This window comes from Dama dama, chromosome 33 (assembly GCF_033118175.1).
Source record: "Dama dama isolate Ldn47 chromosome 33, ASM3311817v1, whole genome shotgun sequence".
NCBI classification, from domain to species: Eukaryota; Metazoa; Chordata; class Mammalia; order Artiodactyla; family Cervidae; genus Dama; species Dama dama.
In genome coordinates this window covers 50,012,936-50,038,531 of record NC_083713.1, presented here as the reverse complement: position 1 = coordinate 50,038,531, position 25,596 = coordinate 50,012,936, and the positions used below count along the sequence as shown (strand labels likewise).

The 25,596-nt window shown below is 36.0% G+C and overlaps 1 protein-coding gene and 1 pseudogene across 5 annotated transcripts in view; one reads left to right on the top strand and one right to left on the bottom strand.

The window, feature by feature from the left end:
- ORC4 (origin recognition complex subunit 4) overlaps positions 1-25,596 on the bottom strand; it is an 86,036-nt gene that overhangs the window by 7,414 nt on the left and 53,026 nt on the right. For 4 of the 5 annotated variants that reach the window (XM_061135131.1, XM_061135130.1, XM_061135129.1 and 1 more), the window contains 6 exons: positions 23,988-24,063; positions 23,345-23,430; positions 21,912-21,960; positions 19,914-20,065; positions 13,315-13,488; positions 4,263-4,349 (listed from right to left, as the gene is read on the bottom strand). In XM_061135131.1, coding sequence (XP_060991114.1) covers positions 4,263-4,349; positions 13,315-13,488; positions 19,914-20,065; positions 21,912-21,960; positions 23,345-23,430; positions 23,988-24,063 — 624 coding nt within the window. Of the gene's footprint in view, positions 1-4,262; positions 4,350-13,314; positions 13,489-19,913; positions 20,066-21,911; positions 21,961-23,344; positions 23,431-23,987; positions 24,064-24,667; positions 24,935-25,596 lie in introns of all 5 variants that reach the window. The other variant, XM_061135133.1, reaches the window with a different exon arrangement.
- On the top strand, positions 19,119-19,295 carry LOC133051387 (U2 spliceosomal RNA; annotated as a pseudogene).

Here is a 25,596-nt window from a genome sequence, read left to right as displayed (position 1 = left end):
TCCCCCTTCTTATAGTACAATATTGCTGTCTATCCATTCTACATATAATAGTTTACATCTGCAAATTCCGAACTCCCAACCTACCCCACTCTTGCCCTTGGCAGCCACAAATCTACTCTTTATGTTTGTGAGTCTGTTTCTGTCTCATAGATAGGTTCATTTGTGTCATATTTTAGATTCCACATGGAAGTGATAGCATATGATATTTGTCTTTCTTTCTAACTTAGTATGATAATCTCCAGGTCCATCCATGTTGCTGCAAATGGCATTATTTCATTCTTTTTATTATAGCTAAATAGTATTCTGTAGTATGTACACACTTCTTCTTTACTCATTTATCTGCTGATGGTCATTTAGGTTGTTTGCATGTGATGGCTACTGTGAAGAGCGCTGTCATGAAACTGTGTGTGTGTGTATTTTTTGAACTATAGTTTTGTCCAAACATATGCCCAGGAGTGAGATTAATGGATCATATGGCAACTCTATTTTAGTTTCCTAAAGAACTTCTGCACTATTTTCCATAGTAGGTGGAGCAATTTACATTTCCACCAACAGTGTAGGAGTGTTCATTTTCTTTGCACCTTGACCAGCATCTGTTATGTATAGAGTTTTTGATGATGGCCATTCTCACTGGTGTACAGTGGTACCTCACTGTACTTTTGATCTGCATTTCTCTAATAATTAGTGAGTTTGAGCATCTCTTCATGTGCCTGTTTCCATCCCTATATCTTCTTTGGAGAAGTATTTATTTAGCTCTTCTGCCTGTTTTTCGATTGGGTTGGCTTTTTTGTTGTTATTAAGTTATATGAGCTGTTTGTGTATTTTGGAAATTAAACTCTTGTCTGTTGCACCATTTGCAAAATTTTGTCCCGCTCAGCAGGCTGTCTTTTTATTTTATTTATGGATTTCCTTTGCTGTACAAGAGCTTGTAAGTTTGAGTAGGTTCCATTTGTTTATTTTTGTTTTTATTTCTGTTGCTTTGAACTCTGTCCCTTTTTTAACCAGGGCCCAGTGTCCTTAATTGAACAAAAGAGTTTGGTAATCCTTAACCTTCATTCCCCATTGGGAGGGACCCAGGAACCCAGTAGCTCCTTCCCTTTCTCTTACCTTGTCCTTTTATTATAAAATATTTTCAACATATAGATAGGCAAGAGAGTAATATAATGAATATCCATGACCACTTCCTCAGCTTATGAAATACAAACTTACAGAGTTGAAGCCCCTGTCTCTTGCCCTGGTTGGACTCTCAAAAAAAATCATGCATGTCTTCATCCTTCTACTACATATCTTTGTATTCCTAGACAATACAGAGTAATTTTCAAGTTTTATATAAATATCTTGAACTTATGCAACACAGACACCATAACTGTCAGACATAAAACTTTTCACACCCACCAAATTGGCAGGAAAAAAAGGGTTAATTGTAAAATTTAAATTGTACACCATTTCCCTAAATACTGGAGAGGTTAAATATCTTTACAAATTATAAATCATGTGGGATTCTACACTGATAGATTATTCTTAGTTCATTCATTCATATTCACTCACATTCACAGTTTGCTCCTTTACTGATTACTGTTAGAAGCTCTTTATATATTATGGACAGTGTTGATGATTATATGCATTGCATTTTCCCTCTCCTAATCACTTCTATGGTATCTTCCAGTATCCAGACATTTAACAAAAAATTCAGTGTAATTAACATTAATGGTCTTTTCTCCTATAGCTTGTAATTTGTGTAACTTCTCTAAGAAATCTTTCCCTACTTCAAGTATACAAACATATATTTTTCTTCTAATTAAAAAAAAAAGCTTTGTTTTTATACATATATTTAGGTTTATCAACCTGAACTTAACTTTAGGCTATGCATTTGAGGGTATTTTTTCCCATGTGTATAACTCCTGATTTTTTATTGAAAAATTACCAAACTATATTTAATCTCAGTCTTTCTTTTCTTTATAATTTCTTCCAATTCCAAAACTTTTCTTTTGAATTAAAAATATAATAGGAAACTAGCAAAACAAGGCTTTTCATATTGACAATTTTGGGCCACACATTTTTCCAGAATGAAAGGTATGCTCTGCTGTGCTTCGTCATTCAGTCCTGTAATTTTGTGACCTCATGGACTGTAGCCCCTCAGGCTCCTGTATCCATGGGAATTCTCCAGGCAAGGTTGCCACGCCCTCCTCTAGGGGGATCTTCCCAACCCAGGTATTGAACCCAGGTCTCCCGCATTGCAAGTGGATTCTTTACTGACTGAGCCACCAGGGAAGCCCAAGAATACTGTAGTGGGTAGCCTATCCCTTCTCCAACGAGAGATATGTGTTTATGTATATATGTGTGTGTGTATCCTCCAAATACCAGAAGTTAGTAAACACTGGTACCTAAATTACTAAAGCCTCTGCTCTAAAAATTCTTAGTCTCTGTAATACCTCTGTGATAAAAGACAGCTATTGCTGAAAATGGCAGTATGGTTTTGATAAATGGGAGGAGGATGTGCTAATCAGAGGGTAAGTACATAGGGAGGAAAATTCTCTTAAGTTTCCTAAGCAAAACCAGAAATAGAGAAGAAGAATCTGTAAAAATAAAAAACAAACACCTGGCAGAACCATGGAAGAGTAAAGCAGGATAAACCTGAAGCCAGAGAGACTTGGATTTGAATCCCGGGTTTGTTATCTACTAGCTGTGTGACACGGGGTAAGTTATTTAACCTCAAAGAACATAGGTTTCCTCAAAGGCGGGAAAACACGCAAACATTAAAAAAAAACCCAAAAACAGCAACAACAAAAAAATAGAATTAATATAATGAGATTTAATTAGATGACATAATTAGATAATTATATAATGAGATTTAATTAATGAGATATAATGATGGTGATAACTAGAGCTGGAAATGGCAACCCACTCCAGTGAATATTCTTGCCTGGAGAATTTCATGGACAGAGGAGCCTGGCGGACTACAGTCCATCGGGTCGCGCAGTCAGACATGACTGAGTGACTAACAAAGTAACTAGGTCGGTCACCTGACTTATGTGCTATTTAATAAGTGATACCCATTATTATTATAAAATGAAAGTGACCAAAAAGAAACTCATGAAACCAAAATTATTTTCTTTGAAAGGTATGTGCTATACCTTTCATAACAATGAGTAAATAACTTTCTAGAAATATTAGTCTACTATCAAATACTCCAGTGAAGGAAGTTTACTTTGCAGAACAATGAAGTACCCCTTTCTTGATACTGTTTAAACTTAAGATATAATTACTTGGTGAAAGACCATGACCAGGTAGGATTTGTCCAGGCATATAAAGCTAGTTCAACATTTGGATCCAATATATTAGAAGGTGAGAAATAACACAATGAATATCTATGAAAAAAAATTAGGTCATGTTAACTGATTTGCACATTTCATGCACTTAAGTGTGTGCACTCGATCTCCATTTACTCATTACAATAAAAAAGATTTTGAAGTGGCAAAAATAAAAAAATAAAGCAAGGTAGTTCAACATTAACAAGCTAAACAAGAAAAGTCATATATCATGTTCATTGACACAAAAAATAAACATTTGGCAAAGTCCAACGCAATCACAACAAACTCTCAGCAATTTAGGGATAGATGGGAATTACCATAACTTAACAATAAACATGTATTATAAAGCTTCAGCTTATATCATATTTGATAGTAAAAGATTGAAAGCTTCTGCCCTAAGCTTGGAAATTATACACCCTCACCATTCTAATTCAATGCAAAAGTTCTAGCCACTGCAAAAAAAACAAGAAAAAGAAATAAAAGATATACAAATTAGAAGGTAAAAAGAAAAACTGTTTGCAAATGACAAGACTGTCTATATAGAAAATCTCAAGGAGTCTATTATATTAAAAAAAAATCTTAAATGAGTTCAGCAACACTGAAGAAAATAACATCAACACACAAAAAAAATCACATTTCTATATACTAACAATAAGCACACTAAAACCAAAATTAAAAACAAAGTATTATTTACAATTGTTCCAAAGGAAATTAAACACTAAGTATACACTGAAAACATTTACAGGATCTGTGAGGTGAGAATTGTAAAATGATGATGAAAGAAATCAAAGAACTAAATAAAAGAAGATATGTACCATACTCAGGGATTGGAAGACCTAATGTAGTAGGTATATTAATTCTCCCAAAATTTATCTAGAGGTTTAACCAGTTCCCATCAGAACATAATTACCTGGTGAAAGAAAATGAGTGATAAATAAAATTAATACAAACCAGTAGCATGTGTAATGAACGCAGGTTTTTGCTGACATTAAAATGCTTCTGCAGCACTTCTCTCACACTTCTATCTTCTGAGAGACCCTAGAGGAAAAACATCAAAATAGAGAATTAAGGAAAATGCAGTTTAAAACCTAAATATAATATTGTGCCTCACTGGTTGGTGTACCTCATTAACTCTATCTAGTATTTATTCATTATTAAATAGGTGCTGGTCTTTTTGGGGAAAACAAAAAATTAAAAACAAATATCTACTCTATTGATTTTCTCCTTATCCTCTTCCCTTTATGTTAATTCCAAAGATACAAAGATAAACATAACTGTTGCTACCACAAAATTTATTCAATCACAGTAGTGGGATGATCAAAATGTATTAAGTAAATGCAACAGAGACTAAGGGTTATTTGTTGCTGTTTAGTCACTCAGTTGTGTCCGACTCTTTTCCAACCCCATGGACTGCAGCTTGCCAGGTTCCTCTGTCCACGGGATTTACCAGGCAAAACTACTGGTGTGGGTTGTCATTTCCTTCTGCGGGAGATCTTCCCGATTCGGGGATCGAACCAGTGTCTCTTGCACTGGCAGGCAGATTCTTTACCACTGAGCCAGGAGAATTTCCACAGTTTATTGGATCCATGCAGTCAAACGCTTTGGCACAGTCAATAAAGCAGAAATAGATGTTTTTCAGGAACTCTCTTGCTTTTTCGATGATCCACCGCATGTTGGCAATTTGATCTCTGGTTCCTCTGCCTTTTCTGAATTCAGCTTGAACATCTGGAAGTTCACGGTTCACGTATTGCTGAAGCCTGGCTGGGAGAATTTTGAGCATTACTTTACTAGCATGTGAGACGAGTGCATTTGTGTGGTCATTTGAGCATTCTTTGGCATTGCCTTTCTCTGGGATTGCAATGAAAACTGACCTTTTCCAGTCCTGTGGCCACTGCTGAGTTTTCCAAATTTGCTGACATATTGAGTGCAGCACTTTCACAGCATCATCCTTTAGGATTTGAAATATCTCAACTGGAATTCCATCACATCCAATAACTTTGTTCGTAGTGATGCTTCCTAAGGCCCACTTGACTTCACATTCCAGGATGTCTGGCTCTAAGTGAGTAATCACACCATCGTGATTATCTGGGTCATGAAGATCTTTTTTGTACAGTTCTTCTGTGTATTCTTGCCACCTCTTCTTAATATCTTCTGCTTCTTTTATGTCCATAACATTTCTGTGCTTTTATTAAGCCCATCGTTCCATGAAACGTTCCCTTGGTATCTCTAATTTTCTTGAGGACATCTCTAGTCTTTCCCATTCTATTGTTTTCCTCTGTTTCTTTGCATTGATCACTGAGGAAGGCTTTCTTATCTCTCCTTGCTAGTCTTTGGAACTCTGCATTCAGATGCCTATACCTTTCCTTTTCTCCTTTGCTTGTCGCTTCTCTTCTTTCCACAGCTATTTGTAAGGCTTCCTCAGACAGCCATTTTGCCTTTTTGCATTTCTTTTTCTTGGGGATGGTCTTGATCCCTGTCTCTGTACAATGTCATAAATCTCTGTCCATAGTCCATCAGGCACTCTTGTCTATCAGATCTAGTCCCTTCAATCTATTTCTCACTTCCACTGTATGGTCATAAGGGATTTGACTTAGGTCATACCTGAATGGTCTAGTGGTTTTCCCCACTTTCTTCAATTTAAGTCTGAATTTGGCAATTAGGAGTTCAAGATGTGAGCCACAGTCAGCTCCTGGTCTTGTTTTTGCTGACTGTATAGAGCTTTTCCATCTTTGGCTGCAAAGAATATAATCAATCTGATTTCAGTGTTGGCTATCTAGTGATGTTCATGTGTAGAGTATTCTCTTGTGTTTTTCGAAGACGGTGCTTGATATTAACAGTGCATTCTCTTGGCAAAACTCTATTAGCCTTTGCCCTGCTTTGTTCTGTACTCCAAGGCCAAATTTGCCTGTTATTCCAGGTGACTGGAGTAAGCCTTTGACTGTGTGAATCACAATAAACTGTGGAAAATTCTGAAAGGGATGGGAATAACTAGACCACCTGACCTGCCTCTTGAGAAACCTGTATGCAGGTCAGGAAGCAACAGTTAAAACTGGACATGGAACAACAGACTGGTGCCAAATAGGAAAAGGAGTATGTCAAGGCTGTATATTGTCACCCTGCTTATTTAACTTATATGCAGAGTACATCATGAGAAATGCTGGGCTGGATGAAGGACAAGCTTGAATCAAAATTGCCGGGAGAAATATCAATAACCTAAGATATGCAGATGACACCAGCCTTATGGCAGAAAGTGAAGAACTAAAGAGCCTCCTGATGAAAGTGAAAGAGGAGAGTGAAAAAGTTGGCTTAAACCTCAGCATTCAGAAAACTAAGATCATGGCATCCGGTTGCATCACTTCATGGCAAATAGATGGGGAAACAGTGGAAACAGTGACTGACTTTATTTTTGGCCCCAAAATCACTGCAGATGGTGACTGCAGCCATGAAATTAAAAAACGTTTACTCCTTGGGAGGAAAGTTATGACCAACCTAAACAGCACATTAAAAAGCAGAGACATTTGTCAGCAAAGTTCCGTCTAGTCAAGGGTATGGTTTTTCCAGTAGTCATGTATGGATGTGAGAGCTGGACTATAAAGAAAGCTGAGTGCAGAAGAATTGATGCTTTTGAACTGTGGCGTTGGAGAAGACTCTTGATCCCTTGGACTGCAATGAGATCCAACTAGTCCATCCTAAGGGAGATCAGTCCTGGGTGTTCACTAGAAGGACTGATGCTCAAACTCCAATATTTTGGCCACCTGATGCAAAGAGCTGACTCACTGGAAAAGACCCTGAAGCTGGCAAAGATTGAGGGCAGGAGGAAAAGGGGATGACAGAGGATGAGATGGTTGGATGGCATCACTGACTCAATGGACATGGGTTTGAGTAGACTCCAGCAGTTGGTGATGGACAGGGAGGCTTGGCGTGCTGCAGTTCATGGGGTCGCAAAAAGTCGGACACAACTACTGAGTGACTGAACTGAACTGAACTGAGCCACCAGAGAAGAATTCAAAAACAAGGTAAAGTATTACAACGAATGCTTAAAATGCATGAGGTAACAGGCTACAAAGAAGATAGAGCATTACAATTACAGGGAACAACATGAGCACTGCAGGGAGACTGTGGCATGTGGACAGAAGACGCATAGTCACAACATCCGGAGGTTCTGTTACTGGCAGAGTGATTGTATGGAAAGACAAAGGCAGCAAAGCTTAATTGGAGATACCTGCAATTCTCCATATAGGAAACAAAATGAGTCTGAACTAGCACGGTGGTGTGAAGACAAGAAAGAAAAATATTTATAGAAGACACATCTTATGGAGAATCTCCTGGTGAGAAATAGAGATGAAGGACTGTAGAGGGGATACAAAAAAATGTAAAGATGAAACTATAGGGAATAGAATGTCCTTGGAGGAGTGAAGAGGGAGATATAGTCAGAAGTGAAACTTGCATTACTGAAATTTAAGAAGTAAATGGAAAAAAAAAGGAGCAAAGTAAGGGATTAAGAAAGATGTTGAACATGTGAACAGAATCCAAGAGAGAGCAATAAAACCAGGGGAAGAAAACAAGAGGGACACACTTCAAGAGGAAGTGGTAATAAAACTATATACTTTGTGTAACTAAATTAAGATATATTGTGAGAGGTTGATGGCTTCAGAAATTTAGAGGTCAATAGGGTCATTTGAAAAAGCAGTACCTAAATATATAATTAATATATCAACTTTATAAGTTACCTGGTAAAAGTCACCAATTTTAGGAGTACAGTTAATTTCCAAAAGTTTTTTTAATTTGCATTACTTTATTATTTTACGCTCATCTGGTGTACTTCCAAAGGGTATCTGACCCTGTTTATACCACAACAGCAAGCCCTTTAAGAGAGAAAGTAAAGACTAAAAACAGTGACTGCAGTGATTAAGGATCAATGAACCGTGAGGTTCATTTGGCACTGAAGATTAGGTTAGATGGAAGGACAGTAAATTCAGACTTGACAGAGACAAAAAAGGCTTGGCTAAGGTTGACATAATTTTTCAAAAATCATCTGCAAGGAATAAGAATTCTTTAACAACAATAAGAAAAAAAGTGCAGAAAACTAAGCATACTGTATTGTCTGGAGTTAAAACTGTATGTTTCTACTTCCCACTGGAAGAAGATCCAGATTCAGGAATAAATTCCTGTCTAATGGGATGAAGTTTTATGCTCTCAGTAAATATACTATCCTAGCTATTATAGTCCCCAACCCTTGCTACTATTTTTAGTCTTTACCTTATTCATGGAAGCTGTAGAGTCCCTTTTCGCCAATAAGCACAATAGTAGCAGTTTCAGAAATAACTTCTTAACATGCTCACTGCAGTTTGCGTCACAGGCAGTTTCTCAGGAGAATGTTATAGGGGAACAGCAATGCTATAGAGGAACAGCAGGATTCATGCTGCTCCAGGGACAACTCACTGGCAGCAGTATAGGAACCAAGTCTCCTAGTCTGTTCCCGTTAAACATTCTCACCTTCTGTTCACTGAAAGGTTAAGACAGCAGGGGATCTTTCTTGAACTTAGCTATAGCACTTTTGTGGGAACTTCCTTTGAAGAGAATTAGCTATGGTCCTCTTAAGATACTTTTATACACAGACTTTTTTTACACTGCCTTGCTGAGATGGTGTTGGTGTTTATCCTGCTTACTTATGCATTTGCATAGGGCTAAAACAAACATTCAAGTTGGTAGGATGTCTAGGTTCAAGCCTATCATGAAGATATTTCTTGTATGTGATTTCATAGGTGACTTGTTAGCTATACCTCTGCTTTTTGTTTAAACCTGGAATTAGAAAAAACTTGCTGGAGAGTCAGCACTGAGAGAAAGGATAGCTCCTTCAATGCACAACCCCATTTACAGGCAATGCCTCTGGCCATGGTGCTGACATTTTAATTTTTTTTCTTCAACTGAAGCTATTCAACTGAAGTTCATAGTCCAGATGCTCTTGGCAAAAAAGATGCTCTTGGACTAGACAGCTTCCCTGAATAAGATAAAGACTAAAAACAGCAGCAAGGGATTGGGGACTATAGCAACTAGCATAGCATATTTACTGACAGCATAAACTTCATCCCATTCAGTTCAGTTGCTCAGTCATGTCTGACTCTTTGTGACCCCATGGACTGCAGCACGCCAGGCTTCCTTGACCATCAACAACTACCAGAGTTACACAAACTCATGTTCATTGAGTCGATGATGCCATCCAACCATCCCATCCTCTGTCATCTCCTTCTCCTCCTGACTTTAATCTTTCTCAGCATCAGGGTCTTTTCCAATGAGTCAGTTCTTTGCATCAGGTGGCCAAGGTATTAGAGTTTCAGCTTCAGCATCAGTCCTTCCAATGAATATTCAGGACTGATTTTCTTTAGGATGGACTGGTTGGATCTCCCTGCAGTCCAAGGAACTCTCAAGAGTCTTCTCCAACACCACAGTTCAAAAGTATCAGTTCTGTGGCATTCAGCTTTCTTTATTGTCCAACTCTTAGATCCACACATGACTACTGGAAAAACCATAGCTTTGACTAGATGGACCTCTGTTGGCGAAGTAAAGTCTCTGCTTTTTAATATGTCATCTGGGTTGGTCATAACTTTTCTTCCAAGGAGCAAGTGTCTTTTAATTTCATGGCTGCAGTCACCATCTGTATGACTTTGGAATCCAAGAAAATAAAGTCTCTCACTGCTTCTATTGTGTCTCCATCTATTTGCCATGAAGTGATGGGACCAGAGCCATGATCTTAGTTTTCTGAATGTTGAGCTTTAAACTAACTTTTTCATTCTCCCCTTTCACTTTCATCAAGAGACTTTTTAGTTCTTCTTCACTTTCTACCATAAGGGTGGTGCCATCTGCATATCTGAGGTTATTGTTATTTCTTCCGGCAATCTTGATTCCAGCTTGTGCTTCATCCAGCCCAGCATTTCTCATGATGTACTCTGCATATAACTTAAACAAATAGGGTGACAATATACAGCCTTGATGTACTCCTTTCCTGATTTGGAACCAGTCCGTTGTTCCATGTCTGGTTCTAACTGCCGTTTCCTGACTTGCATACAGATTTCTCAGGAAGCAGGTCAGGGGGTCTGGTATTCCCATCTCTTGAAGAATTTTCCACAGTTTATTGTGATCCACACAGTCAAAAGCCTTGACATAGTCAATAAAGCAGAAGTAGATGTTTTGCTGGAACTCTCTTGCTTTTTTGATGATCTAGCGCATGTTGGCAATTTGATCTCTGGTTCCTCTGCCTTTTCTAAATCCAGCTTGAACATCTGGAAGTTCACTGTTCACGTACTGTTGAAGCCTGGCTTCGAGAATTCATCCCATTAGACTGGAACTTATTCCTGAATCTCGATATTCTTCCAGTGGGAAGTAGAGACATACAGTTTTAACTCTAGAAAATATAGTATACTTAGTTTTCTGGGCTTTTTTCATTGTTGTTTTTTTGTTTCTGGGCATATGCCAAAGGGAGGTGGCAAATGATGATTAGGACGGGGCAAGAAAATATCAGTGCTAAGAGACAGAAAGTCCAGTGGTACCAGTTCTACCTTAAGAAAGAAAAAACCACAAAATTATCAAAAAGAGGACTGGAGTGTTTCCACATTCATTCCTATCATCCTGCCCTTTAACTCAGTGCTCAGCAAAGGACAAAAAAAAATAAGGGCAAGCAACTCTATTATCACATGGTTACCATTTTCTGAGTCATCAAAAGTTATACTTCACAGAAACTGTCACCATCCACTTCCTTTATATACCCACTGTAAGATGCTCAGAATGCAACACAGCAGGGAAGGACAGAAAGATCCAGGACAGGACAGTACAATCCAGGCTTATGGAGTCATTTTAGGAAAAGAAAGTGAGCAGAGATAAGAATAAAAAAAGCCCTGGGAAATCACAGACATTTAAATACTAGGAAAGACTGCGTCTGATCACTAAAGCAATTAGAAAAATAACTACTGTTAACATGACAATCAGTTCAAGATCTAGAAAAGGTGAAAGTCTGTGACACACTCAAAGGTGGATTCACAGGCCAAAGGTCCAGAGCTCCGAGGCACTTCACGCCCAAGTAGGGAAAAAGACAACAGAAGAGCACCGACTATGAAGCGTTCATGAAGCATGGAATCCTCCAGTCAGATGTACTATCAAGAAAAACTTATATGACATAGTAAATATCTGAGTTCCAGGAAAATTAATTTGGGGAGGAAGGCAGAAGGGAAGACTCACTAGTTATATCATGACACAATATCTGGGTTTTAAGGAAAACAGTCAATTATTTTGACATAAAATTCTGTATAGTTATATTAGGAAAAATAATGTGAAATTAACAATGAGAACAAAGGTAGAACAAAGTAAAAAAGATAAACCAGAGAATAACATTTCAGGTTTGAATCCTTCATGTAAAAACAACTTCAGCATGTACATAAGGTCTGAAATACTATAAACCAAATAATTACTTTGCAGTGAGAGGAGGGAAGATGGGCGTGAACATAAGGGAAAATTCTACCTTTTACCATGTATTCTTAAGCACTGATTAAATTTTATTATATGAGCTTTTAATTTTAAAAAGTGCCAAAATTAATAGCGCTTACATGAGCAGAGTATTTGAAAATCAAAATAAAAATCAAGTTTCAGTCATACAAGCTGAGTAAGTTCTGCACATGTAATGTGCAGTAACATGATTATAGTTAACAATATAGTAGTATGTACTTGAAATTTGCTTAGAAGATAAAACTTAACTGTTTTACCACAAAATTTTTAAAAAAATGAGAAAAGAAAGAAATCTATATGAAGTGATGGATATGTTAAATAGTTTTGATTGTGGTATTTCACAATATATACCAAAACATCAAGTTGTACACTTTAATATAAACAATTTCTAATTTGTCAATCATACCTCAACAAAGATGGGGAAAAAAAATTGTTAAAGAGCAAAATAAATGCAGAGTCTCACTTTTAATTTGGTACTGATATTAAAGATTTTATAGTAAAAAGAATATAAACTACCATTATTGCTATAACATAAAACAATCTTTTTAGAGCCAATGAATATAGACTGTGTTATGTTCGTTGTTTAGTTGCTCAGTTGTGTCCAACTCTTTGTGACCCCATGGACTGTAGCCCATCAGGTTCCTCTGACCACGGGATTTCCCAGGCAAGAATACTGGAGTGGGTTGCCATTTCCTCCTCCAATAGATTGTGTAATTCTAAGCAGACCTAATCATCCTCACACATTAGTATTTAATATTATAGACCAGTTATTGCCAATTCTTACAAAACCCAGGACTCCAGTATTTTCTACAAGGCCCATATTTTTAATGTGTGAGATTTATTCAGGAACACTGTTTTCCAAACACATTATTAATCACCTATTCACATACATATGTTCTCTCCCTTTTTCCTAATAACTAAAACTTGTCAGTATAAGATAAATGGATGCTAGTATGCTTAGTTAATACAATAGCCTGCACAAGTTATGCTCATCAACTTAAGTAAATTTACAGAGTCCACAAGGTTAGTAAATGCAAGAACTCAAAGATGGGATTTGTCAATAGAGGTAATATAACCAAAGGTGCCAAGTCTAAAATGCATCTTAACAGACCCAAGAAGAAAAAAGCTTAAGCTGTTCATAAGAAATGGAGAAGAAAAATCCATACTCCACAGGTACGTATGAACCTTACTAAGTTAGTATATTGCTAAACTTGTAAAATAAAGAAAATATTTAATGATGAAATTCATTAACAAAGTAATCTAAAATATAAACAGATATAAAGCCAATCTCATGAAAGATCTTTTGAGAAAAAAAACAGGAGGTATGACATTGCAACTGTTTTATAAAATAAAATACACACAAGAGTATACATTAATGCAGTTTTATGCCACAGTAATATTAGAAATTTTATGCTAATTTACAGATTATAAAAATTTTCAAGTTTCAACTGTTTTCAAATGGTATAGCAAGACACAAAACTTACTTTATGTCTTTGTTCCAAATTACCTGTACATTTTCATTCCATTGCTCGGCAAAAATCTTCTCTGGAAATACCGAAGGTAGAGATAATTGTTCTTTAAATATTTTCAGATACTGTGGAAAACTAAATGAATTCATTAAGTGTATCTGCCGGTGGGAAAATCGTGACTTCACTCTTTTTTCTAAAAGTTCCAAAATATCCTTAAAAACAAACAAAAATCTCCATGAGATGCATGTTTAAAATAACTATACCAATGTTTCAGGTATAACGACTTGAGGTATCACTTATAATTAGCAATGCTTACCCTATAATACACAATTAAGCACTAAAAAAAATTTATGCAAGCTTCTAAAGACTTTAATTATTCCCTTGATATACTTAGGACTACAAGGTAGTACAGGTATGACAATGTGACTGGTAAATAAACCAAAGCTCTAAAAATATTTTTAATGCAAGCTACTTTTAATCCTCTTCTAAGCACTTGTAGGCCTGGTGATGTCAATGATGTCCTGATTAGCCCTTTTCTAATTATGTTTTTCTCAGCTAATCTTTAACACTGCAAGACCTACAATAATTGCTAAAAAATTATAACCATAGTGAATACAGCTATATGCCAGAGTAATAGGAAGAGTCTCAAAAAGGAATTTCAAATAGTCTATGACGTTCATATAAAAAAATTAAGATAATAAAATGTAGTTAGACCTAATATATTAACATTCATGAAAACTTATAACACTGTTTTCGTTGTTTAATGTAACAAATAAACTCAAGCAGCAGCATATATAATGAAGAAAAAGTCAGTTCACTAAACTACACATTAAGCTGAAGCTACACCTGGGGCAGAAACAAAGCACAGAAACGGACACTGGCAGGAGTGCAGCATCAGCCGGTGAAATAAACGCTCCTGGCTCTTTTATAGCAACACTTGAGAAACTATGTGCTATTTTCCCTTAAGAGAGAGAGCAAGTTTAGTGTCAATTTGCTATAAATAAGAAAAATAAAAAGCTGTGGTAAGGGCCAGAATGGAATTTCAAATCTACTCAGATGACTCTAGGTTAAGAAGCCAATGATACATAGGGAAGAATTAAAGGCATCATGGCTAATGTGAGAAGGAACACAGGAAAGATTAGTAGTTTGGGGCTTCAAGTTGGAGGGTGACTGAAAAATCTGAGATTTTTTTATAGGTACAGAAAAATACAGTGTCAGTATAAGAGAATTACAAGTTATTTCAGAAATACCATACGTTAATTTTCTACTAAGGAGGAGTTCCAGACCACCCATCTGGGTAGGTGGTTGAAAGGTAGTGGAATCAACACTGGGCAAACATATTTAACAGCCTTAACTTGGGAATGGGAAAAGATAGAAGTCTGTACACTCAAAGCTACGGTTTTTCCAGTAGTCATGTACAGATGTGACAGTGGGACCACAAAGAAGGCAGACTGCCAAAAAATTGATGCCTTTGAACTGTGGTGCTGGAGAAGACTCTTGAGGGTCTTTTGGATTGAACGGACATCAAACCAGTCAATCCTAAAATAAATCAACCCTGAATATTCATTGGAAGAACTGGTACTGAAGCTGAAGCTCCAAAACTCTGGCCAACTGGTGCAAAGACCTGATTCAATGGAAAAGAACATGATGCTGGCAAAGACTGAAAGCAAAAGGAGAAGGGGAGAGCAGAGGATGAGATGGCCAGATAGCATCATCAACTCAACAGACACGAATTTGAAAAACTCTGGGAGACAGTGGAGGACAGGGAAGCCTGGCATGCTACAGTCCATGGGGTCGCAAGGTGTCAGGCACAACTTAACAACTAAACGACAACAAAAAAAGAATTTCAGAGACGAACACTAACTGATATTTTTATAGTGGACAGTAATGACAGAAGTTGATAATGTGGGGATAGAGGGTATAGTGAAAATAAAATTGCTGCTACAGGGACAAGGTTATTTGCTAGCAAAATCACTACTCCATCAATCCTTCTGCTCTTTCATTCTAAAAACGGACACCTCGATGGACTTCAATCACACATTTGGAGAGTTACACAGTTGGAAAATTAAACATACAGAATAAAAAAGAGCCTTTGCTAACGAGCCACTAACCCTTTATTTGGGCCCTCATTGGGACAACAGCATCTGCTATTGCTACTTCCATCTAAAGGAAGAGCTTTTAGCAAGAAGGAACATGCTTCTTTAACCACTGTGTTACATTGCTATTTTTCAGAAAGAATAATAAAGATATGTGGAGAACCAGCCAGATCGTGTCTGAGAGAGGCTTATTATGAAAGCATACATCAAAAGCTCCAAAGTACTGGGGAAGGAGGATATAGAAAGCTACTCTTTACAGAAACTGTTCATGGGGTTCTCAAGGCAAGAATACTGAAGTGGTCTGCCATTCCCTTCTCCAGTGGACCACATTTTGTCAGACCTCTCCACCATGATCCATCCATCTTGGGTGGCCCCACAAAGCATGGCTAAGTTGCATTGAGTTAGACAAGGCTGTGGTCTGTGTGATCAGATGAACAGTATGAAAAGTATGAAACATGAAGAGATGAAAAGGCAAAAGACAGGACACTGAAAGATGAACTCCCCAGGTCGGTAGGTGCCCAATATGCTACTGGAGATCAGTGGAGAAATAACTCCAGCAAGATTAAAGGGATAGTGCCAAAGCAAAAACAACACCCAGTTGTGGAAGGGACTGGTGATAAAACCAAGGTTCGGTGCTGTAAAGAGCAATATTGCATAGGAACCTGGAATGTTAGGTCCATGAATCAAGGCAAATTGGAACTGGTCAAACAGGAGATGACAAGAGTGAACACTGACATCCTAGGAATCAGCAAACTAAGATGGACTGGAATGGGTGAATTTAACTCAGATGGTCATTATATCTGCTACTATGGGCAGGAATCTCTTAGAAAAAAATGGAGTAGCCATCATAGTCAACAAAACAGTCCGAAATGCAGTACTTGGATGCAATCTCAAAAACTACAGAATATCTCTGTTGGTTTCCAAGGCAAACCATTCAGTATCACAGTAATCCAAGTCTATGCCTCGACCAGTAACACTGAAGAAGCTGAAGTTGAATGTTTCTGTGAAGGCCTACAAAACCTTCTAGAACTAACACCCAAAAAAGATGTCCTTTTCATTATGGGGGACTGGAATGCAAAAGTAGGAAGTCAAGAAACAGCTGGAGTAACAGGCAAATTTGGACTTGGAGTACAGAATAAAGCAGGGCAAAGGCTAATAGAGTTTTGTTAAGAGAATGCACTGGTCATAGCAAACACCCTCTTCCAACAACACAAGAGAAGACTCTACACATGGACATCACCAGATGATCAACACCGAAATCAGACTGGTTATATTATTTGCAGCCAAAGATGGAGAAGCTCTATACAGTCAGCAAAAACAAGACCAGGAGCTGACTGTGGCTCACATCTTGAACTCCTAATTGCCAAATTCAGACTTAAATTGAAGAAAGTGGGGAAAACCACTAGACCATTCAGGTATGACCTAAGTCAAATCCCTTATGACTATACAGTGGAAGTGAGAAATAGATTGAAGGGACTAGATCTGATAGACAAGAGTGCCTGATGGACTATGAAAGGAGATTCGAGACATTGTACAGGAGACAGGGATCAAGACCATCCCCAAGAAAAAGAAATGCAAAAAGGCAAAATGGCTGTCTGAGGAAGCCTTACAAATAGCTGTGGAAAGAAGAGAAGCGACAAGCAAAGGAGAAAAGGAAAGGTATAGGCATCTGAATGCAGAGTTCCAAAGACCAGCAAGGAGAGATAAGAAAGCCTTCCTCAGTGATCAATGCAAAGAAACAGAGGAAAACAACAGAATGGGAAAGACTAGAGATGTCCTCAAGAAAATTAGAGATACCAAGGGAACATTTCATGCAAAGATGGGCTCAATAAACACAGAAATGGTATGGACATAACAGAAGTAGAAGATATTAAGAAGAGGTGGCAAGAGTACACAGAAGAACTGTACAAAAAAAGATCTTCATGACCCAGATAATCACGATGGTGTGATTACTCACTTAGAGCCAGACATCCTGGAATGTGAAGTCAAGTGGGCCTTAGGAAGCATCACTACGAACAAAGCTAGTGGAGATGATGGAATTCCAGTTGAGATATTTCAAATCCTAAAGGATGATGCTGTGAAAGTGCTGCACTCAATATGTCAGCAAATTTGGAAAACTCAGCAGTGGCCACAGGACTGGAAAAGGTCAGTTTTCATTGCAATCCCAGAGAAAGGCAATGCTAAAGAATGCTCAAAGTGCTGCACAATTGCACTCATGTCACACACTAGTAAAGTAATGCTCAAAATTCTCCACGTCAGGCTTCAGCAATACGTGAACTGTGAAATTCCAGATGGTCAAGCTCTTTTTAAAAAAGGCAGAGGAACCAGGGATCAAATTGCCAACATGCGCTAGATCATCAAAAAAGCAAGAAAGCTCCAGAAAAACATCTATTTCTGCTTTACTGACTATGCCAAAGCCTTTGACTGTGTGGATCACAATAAACTGTGAAAAATTCTGAAAGAGATGGGCATATCAGAACACCTGACCTGCCTCTTGAGAAACCTATATGCAGGTCAGGAAGCAACAATTAGAACCGGACATGGAACAACAGACTGGTTCCAAATAGGAAAAGGAGTATGTCAAGGCTGTATATTGTCACCCTGCTTATTTAACTTATATGCAGAGTACATCATGAGAAACGCTGGGCTGGAGGAAGCACAAGCTGGAATCAAGATTGCCAGAAGAAATATCAATAACCTCAGATATGCAGATGACACCACCTTTATGGCAAAAAGTGAAGAACTAAAGAGCCTCCTAATGAAAGTGTGAGAGGAGAGTGAAAAAGTTGGCTTAAACCTCAGCATTCAGAAAACTAAGATCATGGCTCTGGTCCCATCACTTCATGGCCAATAGATGGGGAAACAGTGGCTGACTATTTTTTGGGGCTCCAAAATCACTGCAGATGGGGATTGCAGCCATGAAATTAAAAGACACTTACTTAATGGAAGGAAAGTTATGACCAACCTAGACAGCATATTAAGAAGCAGAGATATTATTTTGCCAACAAAGTTCCGTCTAGTCAAGGGTATGGTTTTTCCAGTAGTCATGTATGGATGTGAGAGTTGGAGTATAAAGAAAGGTGAGCGCCAAAGAACTGATGCTTTTGAACTGTGGTGTTGGAGAAGACTCTTGAGAGTCCCTTGGACTGCAAGGAGATCCAACTAGTCCATCCTAAGGGAGATCAGTCCTGGGTGTTCACTAGAAGGACTGATGCTGAAACTCCAATACTTTGGCCACCTGATGCGAAGAGCTGACTCACTGGAAAAGACCCCGATGCTGGCAAAGATTGAGGGCAGGAGGAGAAGGGGACGACAGAGGATGAGATGGTTGGCTGGCATCACCGACTCAATGGACATGGGTCTGGGTGGACTCCAGCAGTTGGTGATGGACAGGGAGGCCTGAAGTGCTGGGGTTCACGGGGTCGCAAAGAGTCAAACACAACTGAGTGACTGAACTGAACTGAACTTCAGAGAAACAGAACTGGCAGGACTGTTCAAAGATGAGTTAGTAAAGAGCTTCACATCTAAAAAAGAAAAGGAGCTGTAGATAAGCAAAATAAGTGGAAGGGCCTGACATAAGCCTGCTAAAAATGAAGGAAGAAAGAGGATAGAAGTTATGAATGCATGGCAGCCATAGTATTAGTATTAAGATGACTCATATTAGTATTAAGATGACTCTTAAATACCAGTTTTACCTGAGTTCAATAAGAAAGTTCATATAAGGAGATTAAAAGAAGGTAAACACAATACTTTTTGGCTGTTTGCCTAGTAGTATATATTCTTGTCAGTTTAGTATCTCATACATATTCTGAGGACAATGAATTAAATGTATTTCTGGAACTAGGAGATGGAAACGGAGTTTGTTCCATCCACTCCACCCATCGATCAGGTATTGCAGTACTTTCAAGAATGGTACACCCACTTCCAGGGAAAATTTTAAAAAAGAGAAAGAGTAAACACAAACAGACCTACATAAACTGTCTGAAGTTTAAACAAGGTTTAATGTGCATGGAGTCTTCACAAAGTAATGTGATAGTGACATTAAGACTTGAATTAAAATCATTCTAAAATCTCCCAAGGAGCAAAGAAGCTACTGACTACTATGATAACCTGACAGAAATAATCCCTTCCATTTCCAGAGATGTGCACCTACAAAGTTGGGTTAATATCATTTTGAGCCGATTCCAAGCACTTTTAAAATTTGGAACGAATCTTAAATATAAAAAGTATGAGAAACCATTAGCAATTTTTATAAAATGGTGGTGAGGTTAACATTCTCTTTATTTACTAATGTAGAATTATATAATATTTATTAGCAAAATCTCACTTCACATTTTTTATTCAGTAATCCGAGTGAAATGGAGGGAGGTATTAGGCTACAAACATGTGTGATAAATGTTTCCTTGTTTCGAGTTAAAAAGTGGCATAAATGCACCAAGCACTAATGAAATACATTAGTGAGCTACACAGTAACTAAGCCAGTAATTAAGCTTTAATTTTCTAAATATTATAACCAATTTTTTTTAAATAGAAAGACTTACCAATCTGCATGTAAGACCAATAATTGCTACTGGAGTCTGTGCAGACTGAGAAATGTCAAGAAGGTTATAGAGGAGTGTTTGGTTTTTGTGATGAGCAAAAAGATCAAATTCATCTAATATGAAGATCACTGGGCAACTACTAGTCCGGTCACCTAAGAGAAAATAAGAGTTTTTTACTAATAAGCAGCTATATCAACCTTTCTTAAATTTCCAAACTATTTAGTACATTTCATTTTCTGAAACTGAATCCAACAGAAGTACATTGTTAACTTGCTTTGGGTAGGGCACTTACCAATGCATGTACAATTATTCAACAAAAAAATTATTCAAAAGACAAAATAGCTCCTATTGCCCTCAAGTAATTCAGTCTAATTACCAGACTTCTAGTAGCTTTACTGATGAAAAGTTAAGAAAATCATTTAAATGATTGAAGACGATTATTTTTTAAATTACGTAAATAATTCTTCTATCATCAGAAAATGGACAAAGATTTTTTAACCTACATAGACCAAAATACTTTCGGATTAAATATAAGAGTCATAAAACTATCACTTCAAAACAGACTCACTTTTAGTTAGAAATGCAAAGTAAATCTTCCCCTGGAAATAATTTTTATAAACAATGGTAACACTATGAAGTTTAACCAAAGCTACTTTAATTCCTACTAATGACAATTTCAATATTTCAAAATTAGAGAAAATTTCCACATGACTCTGGATTCATTTTTCTCACTACAGCAATGGAAAGTGCTTTAGGAGAACAAGCACTATTTCCTTAAGGTCAAAGGCTTTATATCTGCATAAACAAGTGAAAAAAAAAACCTGGTAAGAAAAGGTTGATTAATAATTATTTTAATTATTAATATTATCAGATATTATAGTTTGGATAATACATCTAAAAGATAATAAAACATATACATTAATCTAAAAGACATGAAAACCACAAGTACCACTCACAAGTCTAGACACAGACCTACATAAGACAGCAATTTCATTTTTGATAAATATAGTATTACATAACAATGGGAGAACTGGTATATTGAAGCCATCTCTACGTCTTTCCAAAACAAATTCCAGCTAAATTATGAATTATAAGTGTACATACTGGATAAAAATATAAGTGAATGTCTTTGAAGTGTGAAGAAAAGAAAACTTTTGACTATGTAAATAATTTAAAACTTCTAGTCATTAGAAAAGTCCAAACCAAAATTAAGAAAAGAAAAAAACGAGTGCAGGAATTCTCATAGTAAGTATGAGGTAAACCACCAAAATAAAGCAAAGAACAGGAAAAACACAAATCAGGAAATATCAGTGGCCAATTGAAATTTGATATGAACATCATGAGTACCCAAATTATTAAAATTAAACTGAAAATATTTTCCTATTAAAAAAGCAAACAAAAAAAATTGCTTTTGAGGTTCTGGGAAAAAGTACTTTAAAATATGTTTAGAAAATGGATCTTCTGGGGTAATTTGGTAATTAATATTTATACTTTTAAATGTGAAACCTTTTAACCCAGTATTCTACTCACTGAAATTTACCCCAGGAAATCTGGATGATCATTTAAGCATTTCTTCCTACTTATAAAAATTAGAAATAAAAGTTGATGGCTGGTATTAATAAGTTATAATTTATTAAGTTACAATTTTATTTTTTTATGTTACAATTTTAAAATAGCTTATATTTTTAAAATGAGATATATGAGAACCATAAAAATGATCATGCACTCAATATTTACAGACATGGAAAGATGTTTACAACATACTATGAGTAAGTGCAAAGATGTACATCTCACAATAAAATAAAAAGCATTTCATTCTTATAAAAATTATACTAATGATATACTACAGGTGAATAAAGATATGAAATAAAATGTTAATTGGAATAATCACTATTAATAGGGATTTCAGTAGTCATTATTTCTTTTTTATATTTATTTTTTATAAAGCATATGATCAAAGGAAAAATAAAGCTAAACTATTGATAAGCTAATATTTACCTTTTTTTAAAGCTTCCAGAAGAAATGAAAGGTTTTCAGCAAAGCTACCCTGAATAACAAAAACAAGACACCATGACTAGAAGTTTAGCAAAATAAAGAATAAAAGAGGGCTATATGACTCCAGACACTGTATAGAGTTTATCTATTTTTCTAGTAAATGAAAATCATTGGCCAGATTCTGAGCTCCATCTCTTGTATGCTTACAATCTAAAACCTTAATATAAAAGTAGAGATGGCATAACACTGAAAATGGGATTATGCCATGTTCAAAATTTTACATTTTCTGGATAAAATCTGTAAAAATTTAATCAAAGGTAGTTTTTAAGAGTTGCTATACTCTAAACACAATCAGAGAAAAAAAGAAATTCACTGTACTTTGTATCTTCAAATATGTCAGTCTGTTGCGAGTCTAAAACCTGTACCACTAAAAAAATGACCATAAATTTGAATGAGATTCCAAAAGAAAAGGAAGAAGAAACCTGCTTCAAACATTAGACAATACAACAGTGTTTCTCTATTGAAGAGCAGATTACAGAATTTGTATATATCATATAAAATTTGACTGTCTTTACTTGGAACACAGCCAATACGTTTTTTGGTACAATTTAAATATTCTGGATGGAAATTAATAGAGTAGCAGATGCATTATCCAGATGTTCCAGCTTGTGGATAAAGGCCTTGTTAAAATACTTTTTCACTGAAGTCCTTAATTTTTACTTCATTCAAATTTCTTAATTTAAAGAAACAGTCAACTTTAAACTAGAGGAGATGTAAAGGACAAAAGAAACCCACTTGTTTGTTTCCCAGTTGAGAGATCTGACATAAAATAACATAATATGTTTTAAAGAGCTTCTACATATTTTGTGATGATTACATGCTGTCAAGAAATATTATTTCCAAAGTAGGTAGGGCAAGAGGTAGAGAATCAGAATATTTGTCTTACAAACAAAGAAACAACTCAGATAATATTTAAACAAACCTTGATTTCTTAAACTATTCTATAACTAATATGAAAAGTGAAAGTGAAAGCCCCTCAGGCATGCCTGACTTTTAGCGACCCCATGGACTGTAGCCCACCAATCTCCTCTGTCCATGGGATTTTTCAGGCAAGAATACTAGAGTGGGTTGCCATTCCCTTCTCCAGGAAATCTTTCCGACCCAGGGATTGAACCCAGGTGTCCTGCACTACAGGCAGATTCTTTACTGTCTGAACCACCAGGGAAGTCCTAATATAACCAATAAAATCTACTTCAAAAAGTCTAAACTTAAAAGATTTGATGAATAAATGCACTGTACATTCTTATGATAAGAATCTTGTATATTTTGATTTAGAATCTCTGAACCATTTCTACTCTTGCAAAATATAAACAGGTCCATGCTATACAGACTTTCCTTTGAATTCTATTTAATAAAATAATGAAAATGATACTTACAAAAACTTTATCTCCAACTACATTTTCCAGATTTAACTGTCTTGTGATTTCCTTCAGGGCAATTTTATCATTGATCTGCAGCAGTCCTGAAATAAAGCCCATTTAAAAGTAGGCCATAAAAATGAAGTATTTGATACAATGCAGATTATATTCTAGTCAAGTAAGTTTTTTAATGCTTTTAAAAATTTAACTAGAAAGAAAAAGTCAAAACTTTTTAGTTTACATTACTTCCTTTTTAAAATTTAATAGTGAAAGCATTTAATAGACTTCAAGAACCATCTTCCTTGGAATTAGTGTTATTTTAAAAAAAGATAAGAACACATGTACACCCATGGCTGATTCATATCAATGTATGGCAAAACCACTACAATATTGTAAAGTAATTAGCCTCCAATTAAAATAAATAAATAAAAAGAAAAGAAAATCAATACAAAAAAATGAGACCTTATGTGTCTTTATTATTTTTTTAAATTTCTAAAAATATTGTGCACAGTGTGCTAAAGTAAAAGTCTGTTAAACAAAGATTTAGTTTTAAAAATATAGTTATTAATGCAGATTTAAAATATATGAGTAAATTTAGTCTCACAATGTAAAAAGCTCATATGCTTACATCATTCCAATGGCAAAATGAGAACATACTTACCATTTAAGTGAACTTGTAATACATTTTCACTCACTCCTTCTACTTCCATTAGTTCTTTCAAAGCATGGTTTATTAACTAAATGATATTAAAAAGTTTATGAAATATTTAATAACAAGTAAAAGATGATAAGCCCATATTCTTTTTTAAACTATGAGTAATAGGAACAGAATATTAACAGCTGTCACTTAAAATTAACAATTAAATTTGCAGATTCTCTACAGACAGAAAGTTCAACTAGAACTTCTAATGTCTGATTTAGTAAGATGTCAGAACCAGGACTGATGCCACATTCTCTCAGTCAGCCACCCAAACTTCTAATAAATGTTTAGAAATAACCCTTAAGTTTTCAAAGGAAATATTTCTTTGCAGTAGAAGTCACATAAAACTATAGGCATTTAAGAACTTTATGTCTCAGTCAGTTCATTACATGTCTACAGTACTGACTCTACAAAATTATTATTGAAATCAGTTAAAAGCTACTGAAAATAAGTACCAGAACAATACTAAATGACTGCAAAATATCTACCCTCATTATACCCATTTCTGTGAAATACCATGAATTACTTTGCATGTTACCTTGAAATGAAAATCAAAAAAGAAATACAAAGAAGTTAAGCTAAATATAAGATGTTGCCTTTGTTATTTGTTAGGTAAGCAGAGAAAGCCCTTATTAAAGTACCTTAGATCTCACAATAATAAAAATTATTACTACTAGCAATATACTTCAAATTAAAGTGTGTGCATGCTAAGTTGCTTCAGTCGTGTCCGACTCTTTGCAACTCCAACGACGGTAGCCTGCCAGGCTCCTCTGTCCATGGAATTTTCCAGGCAAGAATACTGAGATGGGTCGCCATTCCCTCCTCCAGGGGATCTTCCCGACTCAGGGATCGAACCCATGTCTCATGTCTCCTGCACTGGCAGGTGGGTTCTTTACCACTATCATCATCTGGGAAGCCCAAAATATAATAGTAATTACTACTAAAAATACCCAGAAAGTGTTAAATCATCTTAAACTGTTCAATTGTAAAGCTTCACATTTTTAACTACGCCACATACTTAACATTCTTTATATTTTTGATTTGTGACATCTTATCATTCATACTGCATTATCATATACATCTCTTCATATCAATACTACATATATTTTGTGAAATTTGAAAATAAATAGAATTAAGAAAAAACAAGAAGATTTTAAAAAGAAAGCATGATGATTATTCTTGCTAATATGAAAAACAGAAGTAGAAGGGTACTATCACAAAATAGATAGCTCAGGAAATTAGGCTATGTATACAACAAAAGTGGCATCAAACTTAATGAGGACAAAAAGGATTATTCCACAAAGTCATTGAGACAACTGGTAACTTTTTGAAAAACAAACTACTACTTGTATTTGCAGTATTTTACCTCTATTTGTCACTGCAATATCTTTGTACAACAACAACAAAAAGCAAAATCCCTCATTTCAAATCATCACATTTCACAACAGGATATCAAACATATTTAAAGCATATGGTAGTCCACCTCAGATCACAGGTAATCTAAATCCTTTAAAAATAAAAAAGAAAGACAACCTCAAATGTCAACTGTCATACTATAAGTAAAAGCCCA